This window comes from Mytilus galloprovincialis, chromosome 1 (assembly GCF_965363235.1).
Source record: "Mytilus galloprovincialis chromosome 1, xbMytGall1.hap1.1, whole genome shotgun sequence".
Taxonomy (NCBI): Eukaryota; Metazoa; Mollusca; class Bivalvia; order Mytilida; family Mytilidae; genus Mytilus; species Mytilus galloprovincialis.
The window spans coordinates 32,388,721-32,409,502 of record NC_134838.1 but is presented as its reverse complement, the minus strand read 5'-3'; the positions used below and the strand labels follow the sequence as shown (position 1 = coordinate 32,409,502).

The following is a 20,782-nucleotide window of genomic DNA, read 5'->3' as shown; positions in this document are numbered from 1 at the left end:
GGTAACAATGTGTTCTTAGAGATGAAATTACCCTATTAGCGCTCATGTACCCGTTCCAGTGCTCGGTAAATAATCTTGTTACCTATTCGTTACTTATTCGCTTTTAATGCGCGGGGTATTCGGTGCACCTTGAAATAAATCGTTTTTTAATTGTGTTCAGGTTTTTGGTGGTAAGAATGTGTTCTTATAGATGAAATTACCCTATTAGCGCGCATGTACCCGTTCCAGCGCTCGGTTAATACCCTGTTACCTATTCGTTACCTATTCGTTACCTATTCGCTTATAATACATTTTTTTATACGTTGCACCTGTTAGAAAAGGATTTTCAATTATGTCCAGGTCTCAGGTGGTAACAATGTGTTCTTAGAGATGAAATTACCATATTAGCGCTCATGTACCCGTTCCAGCGCTCGGTTAATACCCTGTTACCTATTCGTTACCTATTCGCTTATAATACATTTTTTTATACGTTGCACCTGTTAGAAAAGGATTTTCAATTATGTCCAGGTCTCAGGTGGTAACAATGTGTTCTTAGTGATGAAATTACCCTATTAGCGCTCATGTACCCGTTCCAGCGCTCGGTTAATACCCTGTTACCTATTCGTTACCTATTCGCTTTTAATGCGCGGGGTATACGGTGCACCTTGAAATAAATGCTTTACAATCAGAAATTTTCGATTATCTATCTCCCTTATATTTGGCAACAGTATAAAGAAACCATGTATTTTTATAAAGAAGAGTGCACACGCTGAAATGTCTCGCCTTCTTTACTAATCATTGATCTTATGTTAATAGTCCTAAATATAACATGTATAAAGCTTTATTACAAGTGTCTCCTAAACTTAACATTTACCAATTTATTTAAGATAACTAAACATTGACCAATGAACCATGAAAAAGAGGTCAAGGTCAGATGAACCATGAAAGGCAGACATTTTAACAATTGTTTCATACAACAAATAAAATTGACCTATTGCTTATTAGTACTGCAACCACAGTTCATTTTTTAAAACTTTAATGGTCCGGAAGAACACACACCTAAATTATATATCGATGGAAAGAGGAAAACGTGTACAATAAGAAAAGTTGGGTCGTAAAAATCCAGAGTGGTCACAATTTTGTGAAATTGAGGTCTAAGGTCAGACCTAAAAATATCAAGTTACATTTCAACCACAAGGACAAAAAGGAGAAATATTCTGATATTTATTCAATAAAATGCTACAAAAACGATTCAATCATAAGCATATGCTATAAACGATGTTAAAACGACAAATTTGACTACTTATATGAAAAACTGCCATTACAAAATGGCGTTGATTTGGAATCTTCTGATTTTTTTCCATTTAAGACATAGCAAAAGAAGAAGTGGCCTTGACCTTTTCACATCCATAAACTTTCATATTGTGTATAGTATTTCACTATAGTATATTACAGAATTATTTTCTAAAGTATAAAACACGAGCTTATCAAATTATTTCAATATTTTTTCTATCTTTGAAAAAAACAAAATTCAAGCGCTGAAATGTTCAGTGTTTTTAATTTTGCATCTTAAAGGTTGTTTATTTTGTGAAAATTAGTATCTAGTTATAGATAAATACATATTGTGTATTTGCAAAGTCTGGACAGAGCAGCTATAACACAAAATATACTATAGTCACCCGAGGCGAATGCGAGGTTTAAAAAATAATTGATTGTAAAACAGTCAGTTTGGTGCATGATAATTTTTTTAGTGGGATAATCCTGGTAAAAAAGTTAACTCATTAATTTTTTAAGGGAAGGATGAAAAATTATACAATGCAATGCCAATTTTCTAATGTTGTAATTCAAAATCAGTCATGATCCTTATATAACTTTTAAAAGCGACACACAATAGCTCAAGTATTCACAAAATAGGGACATGAATCAATCTCTTAGTCATCATATGCGGATTCAGTACGCGTATTAGCATTACAAGATACTTCCCTGTTTTATAAGAACAAGTTCGGCGCAGGACAGAGTTTGTTCAAAACAAACACAGTTTTTGAGTACAAATGCTATCTGCAGCGTAAATACCGTCATGATTCGGTCAAACTCGTCAGATATAGTCTTACCTTTGCATAGGAAACACATAAGAATTGTAAGTACAAAGTTTGGATCAATGTTCGTGACCCATATTCCCATATGATGCATGATGCACCTGCACTGCCAATCCCAAATGTAATGGGGCGAATGTTGCTACAGAAACGATTGATTTTGTAATAGCCATACATTTACGAATTTTTGTTATCTTTAAGGACAATATACGGTTCAGAAGTGCCTTTGTGTTATTTTTCACCAGTTAATTAACAAATGAACTTTTGAGCCTAGGCTCCGTGTTGAAGACCGGACCGTGACCTATAATGGTTTACTTTTATAAATTGTGACTTGGATGGTGTGTTGTATCATTGGCACTCATACCACGTCTTCCTATATCTATTAACAAGCTATGCGGGCATCATTTCCATAGAAATATCAAAAAGAGCACTGGTGGCAGGGTGAAGTAATTGTTCTTCTTTTAATGTATCCTTGATATTTTCAGACACACCTTGGTGTAATTCTGAAAGTCTTAACATAGACTTCAGTTTTCCTGCAGCAGATATGGCATCCCCTAAATTGAGTTCAGAGCTAAACTCTATATTTCATATCCCTTGGCCCCACTGTGTCTGAATTGTGTAGTTTTCTGTTTTTTTTTTTAGGTTTGTCTTTTACACAAAAACCCTGTTTTCATATCCAATCTACAAGAAAGAAACTGAGCGCGAGATCGTATAAAAGTGTCAGGTTGTGAGGATACATGTGGATCAGTTTGATCACATATATGGATTTCTGTTGTTTCTAATTTAAAGTTCCCCAAGGGTGACTGGGGAAACGAAACATGATCACTTGGTCTTCTCCCGACCGGCAGTAAAACGAAGTGGGGCGTCCGTTTGGCTGTGCGGGATGTATCAAGTTCGCAGTCACGTCCGGTAAGAATGGGGACGTTAAGTTTGATGCCTCGTGTAAAGGGAGTGTCACGTTCTTTGCACGTTAAAAATCCTTGCATCAACTCTTTGAGGAGTCCGTAGGTGGCATGTTGCAATGGAAAATTTCTGTCCCAATCCAATATACCATCATTTTCCAGTGGCAGTCTAAATTTTCCCGATCATCATCCCGAATGGCCTCTATTATGACAAAACCTACCTATTGTTTTTATTGTTAACTTGTTCTCGTCCTGAACATGCATGAAATATTTGTCACTGGACGTTAAGCAACCAACAATCAATCAATCAATCTAATTTAAAGACGCACCAATTTTGCCTTCTGGTGCAAGTCTCATAACATCACTGATGATTCGCCCACTGAAAGCAGAATATTAAGAGAAGTTGGTTTTAGCATCACCTTGTCACACACCAAATCTCTGCGAATCTTCAATAGTACTTTTCCCCCGACCACTTGCATGCATATTAATTGCTCTGAGGCATACAATGTATTTTCACACAACGTCAACTATAGTCATTATCCGGAAAAACCTCTTATCCGAAGGATTTGGTTAACTTTTATATAAAGTCAAAATTTTATTAACAAAAATATAACTTATTTACAGAAAATACACGAAAGAACTACTATATATATTCAAATCACTCAAAAATAAATTAACTTCTCCTACAAAATCTACATAATCACATCGAAACTATCAAATTGATGGTGAAGGAAAAAATAAATAGTGGAGCTGATTGACGGATAGGAAATTTCCGTAATTAAAAAAGGTACAAATGATGTTTTAATTTTTGAGTTTTTGACAAAATTGTTTGGAATTTGACCAACAAAATTTGCATGCAGTATCGAAATAATATGTTTTGTCCTCTCAAATGTCAAATACTATTTTTGAATCATATATTTTCTCGTTTTCAAAGAAAAACGCGTTAAATTTCTATCTAAAAAACAGCCAACTTTAATTTTGAAAGTTTTACTTGGAGATGGTATTATATTTATGTCTTCATCATTCCGATGATCCTTGATGATATGTGCATAGAAAATATTTACGAAAAATGCGGGAAATTTAACCAAAAAATATATTTTTGGATTTTAAGGTAACTACCCAAAACCGTAAATTGAGGGGTACCCCCATTAAAGGGATAAAATACAAAAATGTGACCATAGAAACTTTTTACGACCCGACGGAAATTAAAATATAGATATTATTCTATCATTTAAAACAATTTGCAGCCGTGTGTTATTCCGGACCATTAAACTCGTTAACTAAGCGTCTTTTTCGATGTCAGTTGCAGTACTATATAGTTTAAGAAAGACAGACCAAAACACAAAAACTTAACACTGAGCAATGAACCGTGAAAATGAGGTCAAGGTCAAATAAAACCTACCCACTGACATATAGATCATAAAACATTTCCATACACCAAATATAGTTGACCTATGGCATATAGTATAAGATAAATAGACAAAAACTTTGACCACTGAAACATGAAAATGAGGTCAAGGTCAGATGATATCAGCCAGCTAGACATGTACACCTTACAATCATTCCATACAACAAATATAGTACACCTTTTGCATAAAGTATGAAAAAAACAGACCAAAACATAAAAACTTAACTATAACTACTGAACCATGAAAAGGTTAGATGACATGTACAGCTTACAGGCCTTCCATTCACCAAATATACTAGACCTATTGCTTATAGTATCTGAGATATGTATTTGACTACCAAAACTTAACCTTGATCACTGATCCATGAAATAAAGGTTGAGATCAAGTGAAAAGTCTCTGACGGGCAAGGTACGCACATACCAAATATTGTTATCCTATTACTTATAATCGGAGAGAATTTAACATGACAAAAAATCTGAACTTTTTTTTCAAGTGGTCACTGAACCATGAAAATGAGGCCAAGGACATTGGACATGTGACTGACGGAAACGTCGTAACATGAGCCATCTATATACAAAGGATGAAATAATCCAGGTCTTCCACCTTCTAAAATATAAAGCTTCCATGGAAATGAGATATGCCAATGCTTTATATACAACTGCATACCAAATATCATTGACCTATCACCAGTGGTTCTCCATACATTGACCTAATCACAAACTAATACATGTAAACTATAACGGTAACGAATAGGTAACAGGGTATTAACCTAGCGCTGGAACGGGTACATGCGCGCTAATAGGGTAATTTCATCTCTAAGAACACATTCTTACCACCAGAGACCTGAACACAATTAAAAAACGATTTATTTCAAGGTGCACCGTATACCCCGCGCATTAAAAGCGAATAGGTAACGAATAGGTAACAGGGTATTAACCGAGCGCTGGAACGGGTACATGAGCGCTAATAGGGTAATTTCATCTCTAAGAACACATTGTTACCACCTGAGACCTGGACATAATTGAAAATCCTTTTCCTACAGGTGCAACGTATAAAAAAATGTAGTATAAGCGAATAGGTAACGAATAGGTAACGAATAGGTAACAGGGTATTAACCGAGCGCTGGAACGGGTACATGCGCGCTAATAGGGTAATTTCATCTCTAAGAACACATTCTTACTACCAGAGACCTGAACACAATTAAAAAACGATTTATTTCAAGGTGCACCGTAAACCCCGCGCATTAAAAGCGAATAGGTAACGAATAGGTAACAGGTTATTTACCGTGCGCTGGAACGGGTACATGCGCTCAAATGGGATCATTTCATCTCTAAGAACACATTGTTACCACCTGAGACCTGGACATAATTGAAAATCCTTTTCTAACAGGTGCAACGTATAAAAAAATGTATTATAAGCGAATAGGTAACGAATAGGTAACGAATAGGTAACAGGGTATTAACCGAGCGCTGGAACGGGTACATGCGCGCTAATAGGGTAATTTCATCTCTAAGAACACATTCTTACCACCTGAGACCTGGACATAATTGAAAATCATTTTCCTACAGGTGCAACGTATAAAAAAATGTAGTATAAGCGAATAGGTAACGAATAGGTAACAAATAGGTAACAGGGTATTAACCGAGCGCTGGAACGGGTACATGCGCGCTAATAGGGTAATTTCATCTCTAAGAACACATTCTTACCACCAGAGACCTGAACACAATTAAAAAACGATTTATTTCAAGGTGCACCGTATACCCCGCGCATTAAAAGCGAATAGGTAACGAATAGGTAACAGGTTATTTACCGAGCGCTGGAACGGGTACATGCGCTCTAATGGGGTCATTATATCTCTAAGAACACATTGTTACCACCTGAGACCTGAACATAATTGAAAATCCTTTTCTAACAGGTGCAACGTATAAAAAAATGTATTATAAGCGAATAGGTAACGAATAGGTAACGAATAGGTAACGAATAGGTAACAGGGTATTAACCGAGCGCTGGAACGGGTACATGAGCGCTAATAGGGTAATTTCATCTCTAAGAACACATTGTTACCACCTGAGACCTGGACATAATTGAAAATCCTTTTCCTACAGGTGCAACGTATAAAAAAATGTAGTATAAGCGAATAGGTAACGAATAGGTAACGAATAGGTAACAGGGTATTAACCGAGCGCTGGAACGGGTACATGCGCGCTTATAGGGTAATTTCATCTCTAAGAACACATTCTTACCACCAGAGACCTGAACACAATTAAAAAACGTTTTATTTCAAGGTGCACCGTATACCCCGCGCATTAAAAGCGAATAGGTAACGAATAGGTAACAGGTTATTTACCGAGCGCTGGAACGGGTACATGCGCTCTAATGGGGTCATTATATCTCTAAGAACACATTGTTACCACCTGAGACCTGAACATAATTGAAAATCCTTTTCTAACAGGTGCAACGTATAAAAAAATGTATTATAAGCGAATAGGTAACGAATAGGTAACGAATAGGTAACAGGGTATTAACCGAGCGCTGGAACGGGTACATGCGCGCTAATAGGGTAATTTCATCTCTAAGAACACATTCTTACCACCAGAGACCTGAACACAATTAAAAAACGATTTATTTCAAGGTGCACCGTATACCCCGCGCATTAAAAGCGAATAGGTAACGAATAGGTAACAGGTTATTTACCGAGCACTGGAACGGGTACATGAGCGCTAATAGGGTAATTTCATCTCTAAGAACACATTGTTACCACCTGAGACCTGGACATAATTGAAAATCCTTTTCTAACAGGTGCAACGTATAAAAAAATGTATTATAAGCGAATAGGTAACGAATAGGTAACGAATAGGTAACAGGGTATTAACCGAGCGCTGGAACGGGTACATGAGCGCTAATAGGGTAATTTCATCTCTAAGAACACATTGTTACCACCTGAGACCTGGACATAATTGAAAATCATTTTCCTACAGGTGCAACGTATAAAAAAATGTAGTATAAGCGAATAGGTAACGAATAGGTAACGAATAGGTAACAGGGTATTAACCGAGCGCTGGAACGGGTACATGCGCGCTAATAGGGTAATTTCATCTCTAAGAACACATTCTTACCACCAGAGACCTGAACACAATTAAAAAACGATTTATTTCAAGGTGCACCGTATACCCCGCGCATTAAAAGCGAATAAGTAACGAATAGGTAACAGGTTATTTACCGAGCGCTGGAACGGGTACATGCGCTCTAATGGAGTCATTTCATCTCTAAGAACACATTGTTACCACCAGACATGAACACAATTAAAACACGATTTATTTCAAGTTGCAGCGTATACCCCGCGCATTAAAAGCGAATAGGTAACGAATAGGTAACAGGTTATTTACCGAGCGCTGGAACGGGTACATGCGCTCTAATGGGGTCATTTCTTCTCTAAGAACACATTGTTACCACCAGAGATATGAATTTAATTGAAAATCCTTTTCTAAAAGGTGCAACGTACAACAAACGTACTATAAGTGAATAGGTAACGAATAGGTAACAGGGTATTAACCGATCGCTGGAACGAGTACATATGCGCTTATAGGGGTGTTTCATCTATAAGAACACATTATTACCACCAGAGATATGAACACAATTGGAAATCCTTTTCTAAAAGGTGCAACGTACAACAAACTTTTTAAAAGCGAATTAGTAACGAATATTTAACAGGGTATTATCCGACCGCTGGAACGGATACAAATGCACTTGTAGAGTTATATCACCTCTAAGAGCCAAAATCTTCCACCAGAGACAACAAAACAATTGAAAATCATGTTTTAAAAGGTGCAACGTAAGATACACGTATTATAAGCGAATTATAAGCGAGTGATGGAACGAATTAAACAAGGTAATAGCATGCTCCGAAACGATGTACACCCTGCTTACATGTTTAACTCTACCACATTATGTAAGTATGTGCCTGTCCCTAGACAAGAGCCTGAAATTAAGTAGTTATCGTTTGTTTTTGTGTTACATATTTCCGTTTATTTTTTTGTATATGAAATACGGCCGTCAGTTTTGTTGTTTGAATTGTATGAGGATGTCATGTCTGGGCCTTTTATAGGTGACTACACGGTTTGGGCTATGCTCATTGTTGAAGGCCGTACAGTGAACTATAGTTGATAATTTCTGTGTCATTTTGGTCTAATGTGGAGTGTTGTCTCATTGACAATCATACCACATCTTCGTTTTTACGCAAGCGCTAACACGGTGATTTCATCCCGTCGAACTAAGATCCATCTTCAAACATACGGACATAAAGCAGTTAAAAGGTAGAACGTATAAAAAACAAGTAAGGAACAAATGCGTATCGAACATGAAGTAAAAGGATCGGTTGAGCACAAACACATATAAATAGGTCATAAAAAGATCATTTTACCTCAACCAATTCAGAACTATTACCATATGTAAGACTATTAACAACTAGATTTGTAATTGCTAGCAATAACGGAAGGCACCCCTTCCCCCTATTACCAGGTGAGCGGCAGCCATTTTGACAATTCCAAAGTCAAAGAGAGCATCTACAGATGTCTAGTAACATTTTTGCAAAGTTTCATTAAGTTTGAACATTTTGAATTTTTGATATTTTTGCTGTTTCCATGGTTACGGCGGCCATTTTGAAAATTCTAACTTCAAAATCCAACTCTGCCTATGCCAGTTACCATTCCTGTAAAGATTCATCCAGTTTGCGGAAAATTCTTATTTTTGAAATTTTTGACCTTTTTGCATTGTTTCCATGGTAACAAGACCTATTTTGGAAATTCCAACTCCAATGTTGCTCATCATTACTGTGAAGTTTCATGAAGTTTTGAGCATTTTTAGAATTTTGAAAATTTTGGTGTAGTTTCCATGGCAACATAGTAGTTCCAATGATCGCCAAAATCATCCAACACCTGTATATAGTGGGCACCTACATTGTTTTAAAATATGATGATTCTGAGTTGAAGCATATCCAAACAGTTCACCAAAATCCAAAAACTCATTTTTTTCACAATTGTGCCGTTTCCATGGTAACGGCAGCCATATTAAACTATTCCATGCCATAATTAAAAAGGGGGAAGGATATTAAAAATCAAATAAGTAACGAATAGGTAACGAATAGGGAATAGGGAATAGGTAACGAATAGGTAACGAATAGGGAATAGGTAACGAATAGGCAACGAATAGGGAATAGGGAATAGGTAACGAATAGGCAACGAATAGGGAATAGGGAATAGGTAACGAATAGGTAACGAATAGGGAATAGGGAATAGGTAACGAATAGGGAATAGGGAATAGGTAACCAACTTGACGCCCATAGATCTGTATTCGTTATTGTATTGTATTTGCTTTGGTTTGTTCTTGCATCTTCAATGATACAAACAGCCAACGGAATTGACTGTTTTGTCTTATTTTATTTAATTACTGCTTCAATGAATTTGGTATAAAATCACTAGTACTCAAATTTATCATTAGTACGATTCTGACAATTTGTTCATTACATTGTTGGAGTATATTCTCTAAAAACCTTTATTCTACTTTTCCTTAATGGACTTATTTTTTTTCGTAAATATTTATTTATTGTATTCTATTTTTTTGTAAAGAAGGAGAAACAATACACTTTAAGAACTATAATGGTCGTTTTACTTCCAATTAATATTTTTGTGTATTTTAGCAATACCAACAGGACAGATGCCAACTTTAGATGTTGATGGTCAACTGTTATGTCAAAGTTTGACCATTGCTAGATACTTAGCTAGAGAATATGGTATGTCGTCGCCAAATGTTTTAGTTATTATCTAGTTATTTTTCTATTAGCATAATTAGTATTATAAGTTATGTAAGATTTCTTAAGCTGGTTTATAACTCACAGTGTGAGTTAAATAATATTAGTAAAATCATGTACTATAATTGATTAATTGCTCCAACCTTTCAATTTTTATCCTTACTACATAAATATTCATAGAATAAATAAATATGAGTGTGCAAAAATCTACACATGCTTAACAAATTTTTTTCGAAAGAATACAACGTAATGCATATTTTCTTAGTGATATAATTTCTTTTCATATTGTACCTACGTATATACGTATACTATCAGATTACAAGTTATTTACTTAGTGCAATGTACGTCTCAATTACTAATTAGATAAAGAATAGTTACACATCAACTATCAATTTTGATTTTATAGATGTAACTTCGTACGATAATAGTTCCTTTTCTGGAATTTGTATGTCCTTGTCACGGAGAACCATTTTTCCACTAAAATTAATTTTCGAGACATCATTCGTTTTTTCTTGTCTCATGTTGCACTTCTGCAAATACAGACAATGCAATTTCACATTGGAACTCCCTTTGCAACTAAAGCTGTACCACTTTTATTATGAAAATAAGAAAATAACACGTTTAATAATTGCATGCGTCCGAAGCGCTTTTCTGGATTTACCTTCATCAGGAAGCCAAACATTTGAAATCCGAGGATGTATAAGTACCAAAACCGTTGAAGAGCTATATGTCAAAAATAACTAAAATAAATAGCCAAATTCAACTTAAGTCAACTTTGCCTGAGGGAGATGAAACCTTAGTTTCTTAATCATGTTAATAATTTCAAAATTTATAAACGGACAATTTTAGACAGGTTTCTTAAATCATGTCAGTACCGAAGTCCTGACTACCGAGCTGATGATACCCTCGGGAACTGATAGTCCACCAGCAGAGGTATCGACCCAGTGATTTGAAAGTTGAAAACAACACGTTCAATAATTTCGTGCGTCCGAAGCGCTATTCTGGATTTACCTTCATCAGGAACGCTCAAAGCCAAACATTTGAAATCCGAGGATGTATAAAAACCGAAACCGTTGAAGTGCTATATGTAAAAAAGACCTAAAATAAATAGCCAAGTTCATCTAAAGTCAACTTTGCCTGAGGGAGTTGAAACCTTAGTTTCTTAATAATTTCGAAATTTATACACGCACAATTTTAAAAAGGTTTGCTAAATCATGTTAGTATCGAAGAAATGACTACTGAGCTGATTATACCCTCGGGGACTGATAGTCCACCAGTAGAGTTATCGACCCATGAACATTCGTAAAAAAATATAACCTAGAACGGAAAATTGATATGCACTTGCATTATCTTGCTACGAATCAACCGATCAAATAAAAAATTATCGTGAGAAATTTTCGAAAATTCAAAATACGAGTTTTACTAACACACTAATCTTTCATTTGAATAAAATAAAAACACGTTTTATTTTTAATTTCCTTTTGTTCCATATAAGAAAGAACAAACACATATTGCCAAATGGTCATAATATGATAACCTTGACTCACCATAATGATTAAATGGTGTTGAAACTTACTAATTTCTAACGTAGGATATGCAGGCAAAAGTAACATGGAGCAAGCTTTGGTTGACCAGGTGGTAGACACAACGAGTGATTACTTAGGGGAATACTTTAAGTGTTATTTTGCTCCAGAGGAAACAAAGAAGGTACAATTATTTCTCCAATTGGAGTGAATTTTGTTATATGATGCACCTTTCGTTGGTTGTGTAATACGAAGTGTATTTGAATGATAATGGCTGTTATTAAAATTAGGATAACTGATTGGGATCTTTTGTCATATGTCTTACTGCAAACGCTAGACACCGGACGAAAAGTATCGGTTTACTAAAAATCACGTCATTTATCGTTTACTTGTTTTCGTCCAGAACATGCTCATACTTTGACCTACACACACAAAACAAACTCAAGCTAACACTCCTTACGTTTGACCTACACACACAAAACAAACTCAAGCTAACACTCCTTACATTTGACCTACACACAAAAAACAAACTCAAACTAACACTCCTTACATTTGACCTACACACACAAAACAAACTCAAGCTAACACTCCTTACATTTGACCTACACACACAAAACAAACTCAAACTAACACTCCTTACATGTTTATGAAGTCATATCATTGGGTAAATAAACTAATTGAACATCCGATAACTACTGCCGCCTTAATTTAAATGAATTGGTGGGTAGAACTTTGCAGTTGAACGATTTAAGAAAGCTCCCTTTTCTTAAGATACATGCATATTTTTGGGCGTTATATATAAGAGTACGAGAATACGATCATGGTGGAATAAGACATTCCATAATAGTTTTCGGTAAACCTGTTACCATGTAAAGCTAACTTTTGTTGTACTGCTAGATTCTTGTTGTTTTTTAACGTTTTTCTTCAAATTGTGATTAATAGAAAATGTCATTAAATAGAGCAGGCTATAAAAGTACTTCAATACTCCCAATACTCCATGAATCCTGGTGTTTCTCCACAAATGATTTTTGTATACCTAACCAAACATCCGGTTAGCTATTGCACTTCTGAGACCTGCAGTCGCCGAGTAGATTTACTAAAGAATACAAGGTATGATGGTTTTTTTCGGTTTTTATTGACATATTCAATAATAGTCAAATCGTTTGTTTGTACATTTGTAATTTTTATAAATAATTATTTCGTTTACTATTCTTAACGAAATACATATCACTTCATACTTTTATAGGATGCAATAGAGAAATATTTGAAGGAATCTACACCTAAAACATTAGCCTGCTTTAATAAATGGCTGGAACAAAATGATGGTGGAAATAATTTCTTTGTAGGGTCGTCGGTAAGTGACCGGAAGTAGTTTGCTATTAAGTTGAAAGAACCATTTATAAATAAAAATAAATAGGGACGGATGGTGAATCATATTTAGTATTCACCGGTAAATCTGTACACATACATCGGTACTGACCAAGCAGAAATCCTGTCAAGGTAAACCTTAGAAAATTTAAAGAAAAATTCAGGAGAAGAGCTAAAATCCAATGATTTCTTATAATTTTAAGATGAATATATCTGTTGTACAAATGCATTTAGTGTTACGTTTGAAGATGTAAACATTTCTCAATATTCGAACAAAAGATCGATGTGTATCGCAAAGTTTTGAATAGGACATATATATACGTGGTCTAGCGCACCGGATACAGTGCAGGCGATTTGGTGTCCCGATATCTCAGTAGCATGGGTTCGAATCCCGGCGAGGGAAGAACAAAAAATTTGCGAAAGCAAATTAACAGATCTAACATTGTTGGGTTGATGTTTAGACAAGTTGTATATATACATAATGTACACAGCCATGTATCGCCATCATTGCTGGTGATCCGATGGATAAATCTGTTGTAGAGTTGTCACTGACTCAGACGTACATACTGAGTTATATATATCCGGTACTGTTATTGAAACATGCTATTTTGCTATGCTTCCTTTTATTATTTTATTTCTTTTTCCTGTACAAAAGAAGGCTTTTTATGTTTCAGATGACCATTGCAGACCTTGCTGTGTATGAAGTTCTTACTAATGTAGTTCTAAGAGACTCAAAAATATTGGACGGATTTCCAAAGCTTGTTGAACATAGAAAAAGAGTTGCAGCATTGCCAAAAATAAAGGAATATCTAGAAAAACGTCAAAAAACGGATGTTTAATCGAATAACGATATATAACTCCTTTAACTATTTTGTTTTTGAAAATTTGTGATTCTGGGATAACAAAAGATTCTTAGAGTGATAGTTGTTTAAAATGATATTGTCATATAATACTAACAGCAGGAGTGATTAATTTTGGATATACTTTTGTGCATTATAACGTTATTTATAATATTCTGACAAGATTATATAAATAAAAAATGTTTATACACATTAAAGTTGTATAATCATTCAAAAATATTTTTTAATCATTAGAAGAAGATGGGGAAAAAATAATATACGTCAATGAAACACATAGTCCGATATAATTCATATTCAGAGGCTATTTATAAAGACAATAGTAGTATACAGCCTTTCAAAAGTCATAAATCGATTTACAAAATCAAATCCGGGCTACAAACTTAAACCGAGAAAAAAAACCCACAACAACTATAAGAAGAAAACAAAGGAACAACAGAAACACTGAACAGCAAGAAAACCAAACGCCATCATACATAAAAACGGAGTATTTGATAACAACTGCTATATTCGAACTTGATGCATGACATTTTTAGATCAATAATTTCCATTTCGGATACATGTATTACATTGATTATGTCTTGTCACTCAAAAACCTGTATTTCAGTGATATGTTGCATCTGATATATTTCATTGAACTTGAGCTAAAGAATTCAGCCAAAACAATAGGTCTGCGTCATATCTTGATCTGTTCAGTCTGCATTTCTGTTCTGACATCAATTATCATTGATATGGTCATAATTATAAATTAACTGTTCACAAAACTTGTATTTTTTTTTAAATACTAAGGCTTTTCTACCTCAGGAAAAGATTACGATAGCTTTATTCGTCAAAACCTTTAGGAATTTTGGTTCTCATTCTCGTTCTTTATATGACCCTTTTAAACGTTTTTGGATTCGAGCGTCCCTGAATAAGTCTTTTGAAGACGAAAAGTGCGTCTGGCGTAAATACAAAATTTCAATCATGTTACATATGATGAGTTTATTCCTCAATACTGACACAGATGAACGAATTCAAACTCGAACCTCGGGCAAAAGTAATGATCTAACTTTCAATTTGCCAACTTATCAATTCTCAGTATTAACATTACGTCTGCGCAATCGCATAGCGTTTACCTATGTAATGAAATACAAAACACTCATGTGAATGTTAACACTATACGGATTCCATTAACCGGTGTGTGCTCCTTACAAAAAACTACTCTATCAGAGTTATGAAGAAGATCTGAAATAGATACTACATGCGGTTGACGTTCTTTATAAAAGAATTGGTTGACCAATACAATTTGAATATGTCTCAACTCAACAGTGATACGTTTCGGCGGTCTAACATATTTAAATAGCAGAATAGTCAACTCAACAGCGACTTGTTTTCGCGGTCTTAGATCTTTATATAGCAGAATAATCTCTTATCAGTAAATTTACTGTTTGTGTGTCCTATTCATGTTTGTGACATTTGGCCTGATTTTTTTTTTATTCTTATGACGTTTGACCCTATTGTGTTTCTTTTGGATTATGCAAACCCATTATTAAGTTTTGATCCTAGTTTGGTATCGTCTTTATTGTTTTATGAGGTTGATCATTAGTAAACAATAATTATTATCTTTCATTTGAATAATTTTATCTAGGGATACGGGTAGAAATATCCTATTTATTTTATTTACATTTATTAAATGTTATGATATCTTATGTCGTATCCTACGATGAGTATTTGATGTTAGTAAATCTGTATTTATATGTAACTAGGAGATTTTGTCAAAATATGAATTTAAAACACGTGTGAGATAATACCATGATACACGTCTGTGTCTCACACTGTCACGAACAGGAAAGAGGGGGGGGGGGCTTTTAATTTGATAAATCAAGACATAGAAATAGCGATTAGCATTGTATATTTTTACAGTCATATTTGTAAAAGATAAATGATTAAATCATAAAAGTTCATCAAATATACAAGGTTTATGATGTGTTAAATAACCGCGCCTTATGGTCCACACGATGCTCGACAGTGGCGCTCGAAAAATTAACGTTTGAAGTCGAAACCAACGCAAAATTAATGAACATTGCAAGTCAAAAATTATTTTTTTTCCTGATAGAGTCCTATTCCCGATTGGGACAGTTTGACTAAGTGTTGATTTGCATATCGGGTGATGTATTCACAGAGGTCAATAGATAGATTACAATCAACTATAACTGACTATGTATTTGGTGAGATCTATTAAAGAAAATTGAGGATGAGGAATGCATTCTTTTCTGTGCAAAACATGGGTTTTACATGTAACATTTCGGATATATTCGAGTGTGAAAAAGTAACTTCACCACACCTTGTTGTATGTCCTTCATTTCTTACTTATGTTTTAATTAGTCTGTCACTGATGAGTTTCAGTAGACGAAACCCACGTCTGTACCAAACTATACTTCTTGTATCTGAATAAATTTTCAACGTTATGAAAGGGAAAGAAACTGCTAGAACCCGTGTAGAAACAAATAGCTAGACACATGTTTCAGTAGGATGTATAAAGTTCAACATCTATTTTACATTATTTACTTTATGATGAAATTGACTTGAAAGCTAACATTGCTGCAAATAAATATTAATTTCAAGAAGAAAAAAATGTTCTCTCATAAATGGATGTATCAAAAAGAAAAAAAGAAAAATTCAAAGATCAAGTGGATTGATATCTGTACTTGAAATAATCGGATTAATGTATACATAGGTGTCTTTAAAAGTTGATAAATGTTTATCTTTGATAATATTCTGTTATCATTAACCTACGAGTCCGTTATCATTAGCCCACACAGGTATTATATTGGACTCTCTAAAGTAATAGTAGTCGTTGATTTTTCTCTTTCACGATTTAAATTTTCTAATTGAACAAAATGCCGAGTTACAAATTGTACTATTTCCCTGCTCGTGGCAGAGCTGAACTAATTCGATTGCTGTTAGCAGCAGCAGGGCAGGATTATGATGATATAAAGATTTCATTTGAAGAATGGCCAAAGAGGAAAGCAAGTAAGTGTTATTTCTTAATACACAAAACTTCAAAATCACCTAGCCATTATCATTTTAGAAAAAAAAAATAAGGCTACGTTAAAAAGACACACACCAATACCAAAACAAAGCACGAAACAAATTATAAACCGGAGATGCACTAATTAGATGCTGTGGGAAATCAGTAGTTCCGGCTGGACATGTGACACCCGTAGTGTGATTTTGTTACAAAATGGTTATGAGTCTTATATGTTGCATTTTATAACGATGGATTTTATAATTGTCTTTTGTTTAATTCTACGATATCACAAAATACAAAACAAAATCATTTAGTGGGGTATGTAAATTGTCTAGCCATTAGATTTGGACGAACATGAAAGATTGAAAGTTGTTAGGACGGAGGATAAACAAAAGTATTACCAATGCATCAATTCACAAACATGCCCTTTATCTGATTGTTTTTTAACCATGGCGTTGTCAGTTTATTTCTACTTATGGATTTGAATGTCACTTTGGTATCCTTCCCCTCTCTGTAAGAGATTTGTTTTGATATGTGTATCTAAATTATATATTTTTGTATATTTTTTCTTTTTGCTGTTACGACAATACGAAACAGACTGGCATAATGAAAAATTGGTCTGGTTTAGTTCGATTTTTTTGTTGCATGTGGTTCTAAAATAAGATGTTTGTATATTTTAGCTTTTCAAACCGGACAATTACCAACTTTTGATGTTGATGGTCAACTTTTATGTCAGAGTTTGGCGATTGCAAGATACGTGGCCAGAGAGTATGGTAGGTGGCCTATTTTTGTATATATTAATTTATGTTTTTATTTTTTTTGAGGAGCAGATGGGTAATTTATATTACGAGTAACTTTTTTCTTAATATAAGACTAATGTTTATCCATCTAAATTGCTTGAGCTTGAACGCATTTTTAGCAGTTATTTTCTTTATTTTTTTCCTATTATTTCCATGAAAAATATTTTCCCGTCATTCTTCTATTGTAACGATCAGAATTTTCAGTCATCAAATATATAAGATTACAATGACCTTGATTTAAGATCAGATTAATAAATGACATGCGTGTTATAATTTAATTTTAACATTGCAGAATATGCAGGAAAAAACAACATGGAGCAAGCTTTGGTTGACCAGGTGGTTGATACAGCGAACGATTACTTAGGAGAATACTTCAAGTGTTTTTTTGCACCGGAAGACACAAAAAAGGTTAGTATAAGACGCTTTTTATTGTAAACTGAAATGATCTTTTTCTCTTTATTGCGTTTTGGAAACTATCGGATTGTTTCTACATTATTTTAATTTACTTTTAATGTTGTTTTACTTGAAATGTTCTTATTTATGAATTATGAACTATTTGTTAACGTTCCTTTTAAAATTATGTTTCTGTTGTTTCCTTAGAAGATGTTGACACATCAAAATTCCAGTGTTTTCAAAATAATGATATAAAAAAGTCATCTGGAATCATTATAGAATAATTACTAAATATCCATTCTAAAATCTGAGAATTTTTTAAATAACAAAAGAGAAAAAAATGAAACGATGTTATTGGAATCAAATATCTGTAATATTGAATGTGCATGTATACCAATCACTTCTTTCTTTTTAAGGAGATGCTTGAAAAATATTTAAAAGAATCTACACCTAAAACATTGACGTGTCTCAATAAATGGCTCGAACAAAATGATGGCGGAAATGGCTTCTTCGTTGGTTCGTCAGTAAGTTACTGAAATGTATTTTATTTCAAAAGACTGATGAGTCTTATGTAGACGAAATGAGCGTCTGACGTATAAAATTATAAGCCTGGTACCTTTGGTAACTATTTATTTGACGATAAAAATTAAATATTAAAACTCATTTTTGCTGAAAATTGCTTCATTAATGGTCTGTTAGTATCTTTCTTACAATTAATGCGTTCAAACATAATAACGCAAAAGCCGAAACTAATATATTTATCGGACACAGTATCTCTCGCATAATATTACGAATTGAAAAGAAACCTACACAACAAATATTGAATATTTTGCACATTGTTAATTGTGGAAAGTAAAGACACAAAAAGAAGTATAGCATGTAAAGAATACTGATTGCAACCTTTTTTTTCAGGTAAAACAGAAATGTTTTCGAAATCTATGCAAACACATTTATTGATTTTTTATTTTATTTTACACAGTTTTATTACAATTAAATTATAAAATAAGGAGATTTGTAATGATTGCCAATGATACAACTATCCAACAGAGTTCAAATAACATGGATTTACACATCTAAAGATCACCGCATGGTCTTCGCCAATGAGAAAAACCAATACCAATGAAATATTAATAAAAAGGTTGGTGCGCCCAAAGCACTTTTCATGAACTGCCTTCATCAGAAATGCTCAAAACTAAAAATTAGCTAATCCTTCAAAACGGAAGGAGCTATATGACCAAGAAAAACTAAAAACAAAAGCCAAATTCATCCAAGTCAAATTTGCTTGTCGGAATAATTATTTTACCAACGTAGATTTTCAGACAGACATGTGTATTTGGAGTCAGTATTGAAGTTTCGGACTGCTGACCTCATGACACCCCCGGTGATCATAAAGTGATGAGTTTGAATAAAATTGTATCAAACAAAAATTAATATTGTCATTGTCAATGACATTGATTATACTTGATGAATAGGACACTCGGTGATAATAATCCAGTTACGTTTCATAGTGTCTATTGTTTATGAATGTCGGGATAAAAAAATATATATTATAACGTTGTTGGACTTTTTGAAAAACAGGACCGAAACAAAACAGCCGAAAGTCTGCAATCGACTTTATGACGTGATGTTGATAAAAATTGAGTCGTATTTTGAACTGAAAACGTTGAATCTAACTGAATTAGCTCTAAACAAATTCAGGATTCCCTCATACATAACAATTTGTTTTATAGATGACCATGGCGGACCTTTGTGTATATGAAGTTTTAACAAATGCAGTTCAAAAGGACTCAAAAATAATGGATGGATTCCCAAAACTTGTAGAACATAGAAAAAGAGTAGCGTCTTTGCCAAAAATTAAGGAATATCTCGACAAACGTCCAGTATCAGATGTCTAATGTTATAAGATTGTGTAATGTATTGAATTCTTACAATAAAACTGTCTAGTATGAACATGAGCCTGTTTGGGTAGCCATTGAAACCGGGTTTATGAGATGTATTTACATCAATGAGGGACGAAAGATACCAGAGGGACAGTCAAACTCATAGATTGAAAATAAACTGACAACGCAATGGCTAAAAATAAAAAAAAAAAGACAAATAATAGTACAGAAGACACAACATAGAAAACTAAAGACTCAGTAAGCAACAGGAACCACGCCAAAAACTGGGGATGACCTCATGTGCTCCGGAAGAGTAAACAGATCCTACTCCACATGTGGTACACGTCGTGTTGCTTATATTATTACAAATCCGGTAAACAGTCTAATTCATATTTTGACTTCTTTTTCTAATATGTCTGTTTTGTTCACACATCGTTGTAAATATAACGGAATTTGACGATACTGTTGTAAAAGTGAGAGGTTTAGTGCTATAAAACCAGGTCCAATCCACCCTTTTCTACATTTGAAAATGCCTGTACTAAGTCAGGAATATGACAGTTGTTGTCCATTAGTTTGATGTGTTTTGTCATTTGATTTTGCCATGTGATTAGGGACTTTCCGATTGAATCCTCGGAGTTCAGTATTTTTGTGATTTTCCTTTTTTCGGTAGGTTACATTCCTGAAAAGGGAAGGGTATTGTAGTCACGATAAAAGGAACATATCCAATATCAACTGTTTCAATGTTATCTTTTAAAATGAAAT

General features: G+C 34.1%; 1 protein-coding gene across 1 annotated transcript in view; it reads left to right on the top strand.

The window, feature by feature from the left end:
* The window catches only part of LOC143079460 (uncharacterized), a 28,091-nt gene extending 8,001 nt beyond the window's left edge, over positions 1 to 20,090 (top strand). The window contains exons 2-10 of the mRNA XM_076254810.1: positions 10,079 to 10,171; positions 11,781 to 11,896; positions 12,959 to 13,066; positions 13,755 to 13,913; positions 16,811 to 16,949; positions 17,628 to 17,720; positions 18,040 to 18,155; positions 18,557 to 18,664; positions 19,871 to 20,090. Coding sequence (XP_076110925.1) covers positions 10,079 to 10,171; positions 11,781 to 11,896; positions 12,959 to 13,066; positions 13,755 to 13,913; positions 16,811 to 16,949; positions 17,628 to 17,720; positions 18,040 to 18,155; positions 18,557 to 18,664; positions 19,871 to 20,035 — 1,097 coding nt within the window. The 3' untranslated portion in view covers positions 20,036 to 20,090. The remainder of the gene's footprint in view (positions 1 to 10,078; positions 10,172 to 11,780; positions 11,897 to 12,958; positions 13,067 to 13,754; positions 13,914 to 16,810; positions 16,950 to 17,627; positions 17,721 to 18,039; positions 18,156 to 18,556; positions 18,665 to 19,870) is intronic.
* The last annotated feature ends 692 nt before the right edge of the window (positions 20,091 to 20,782 follow it).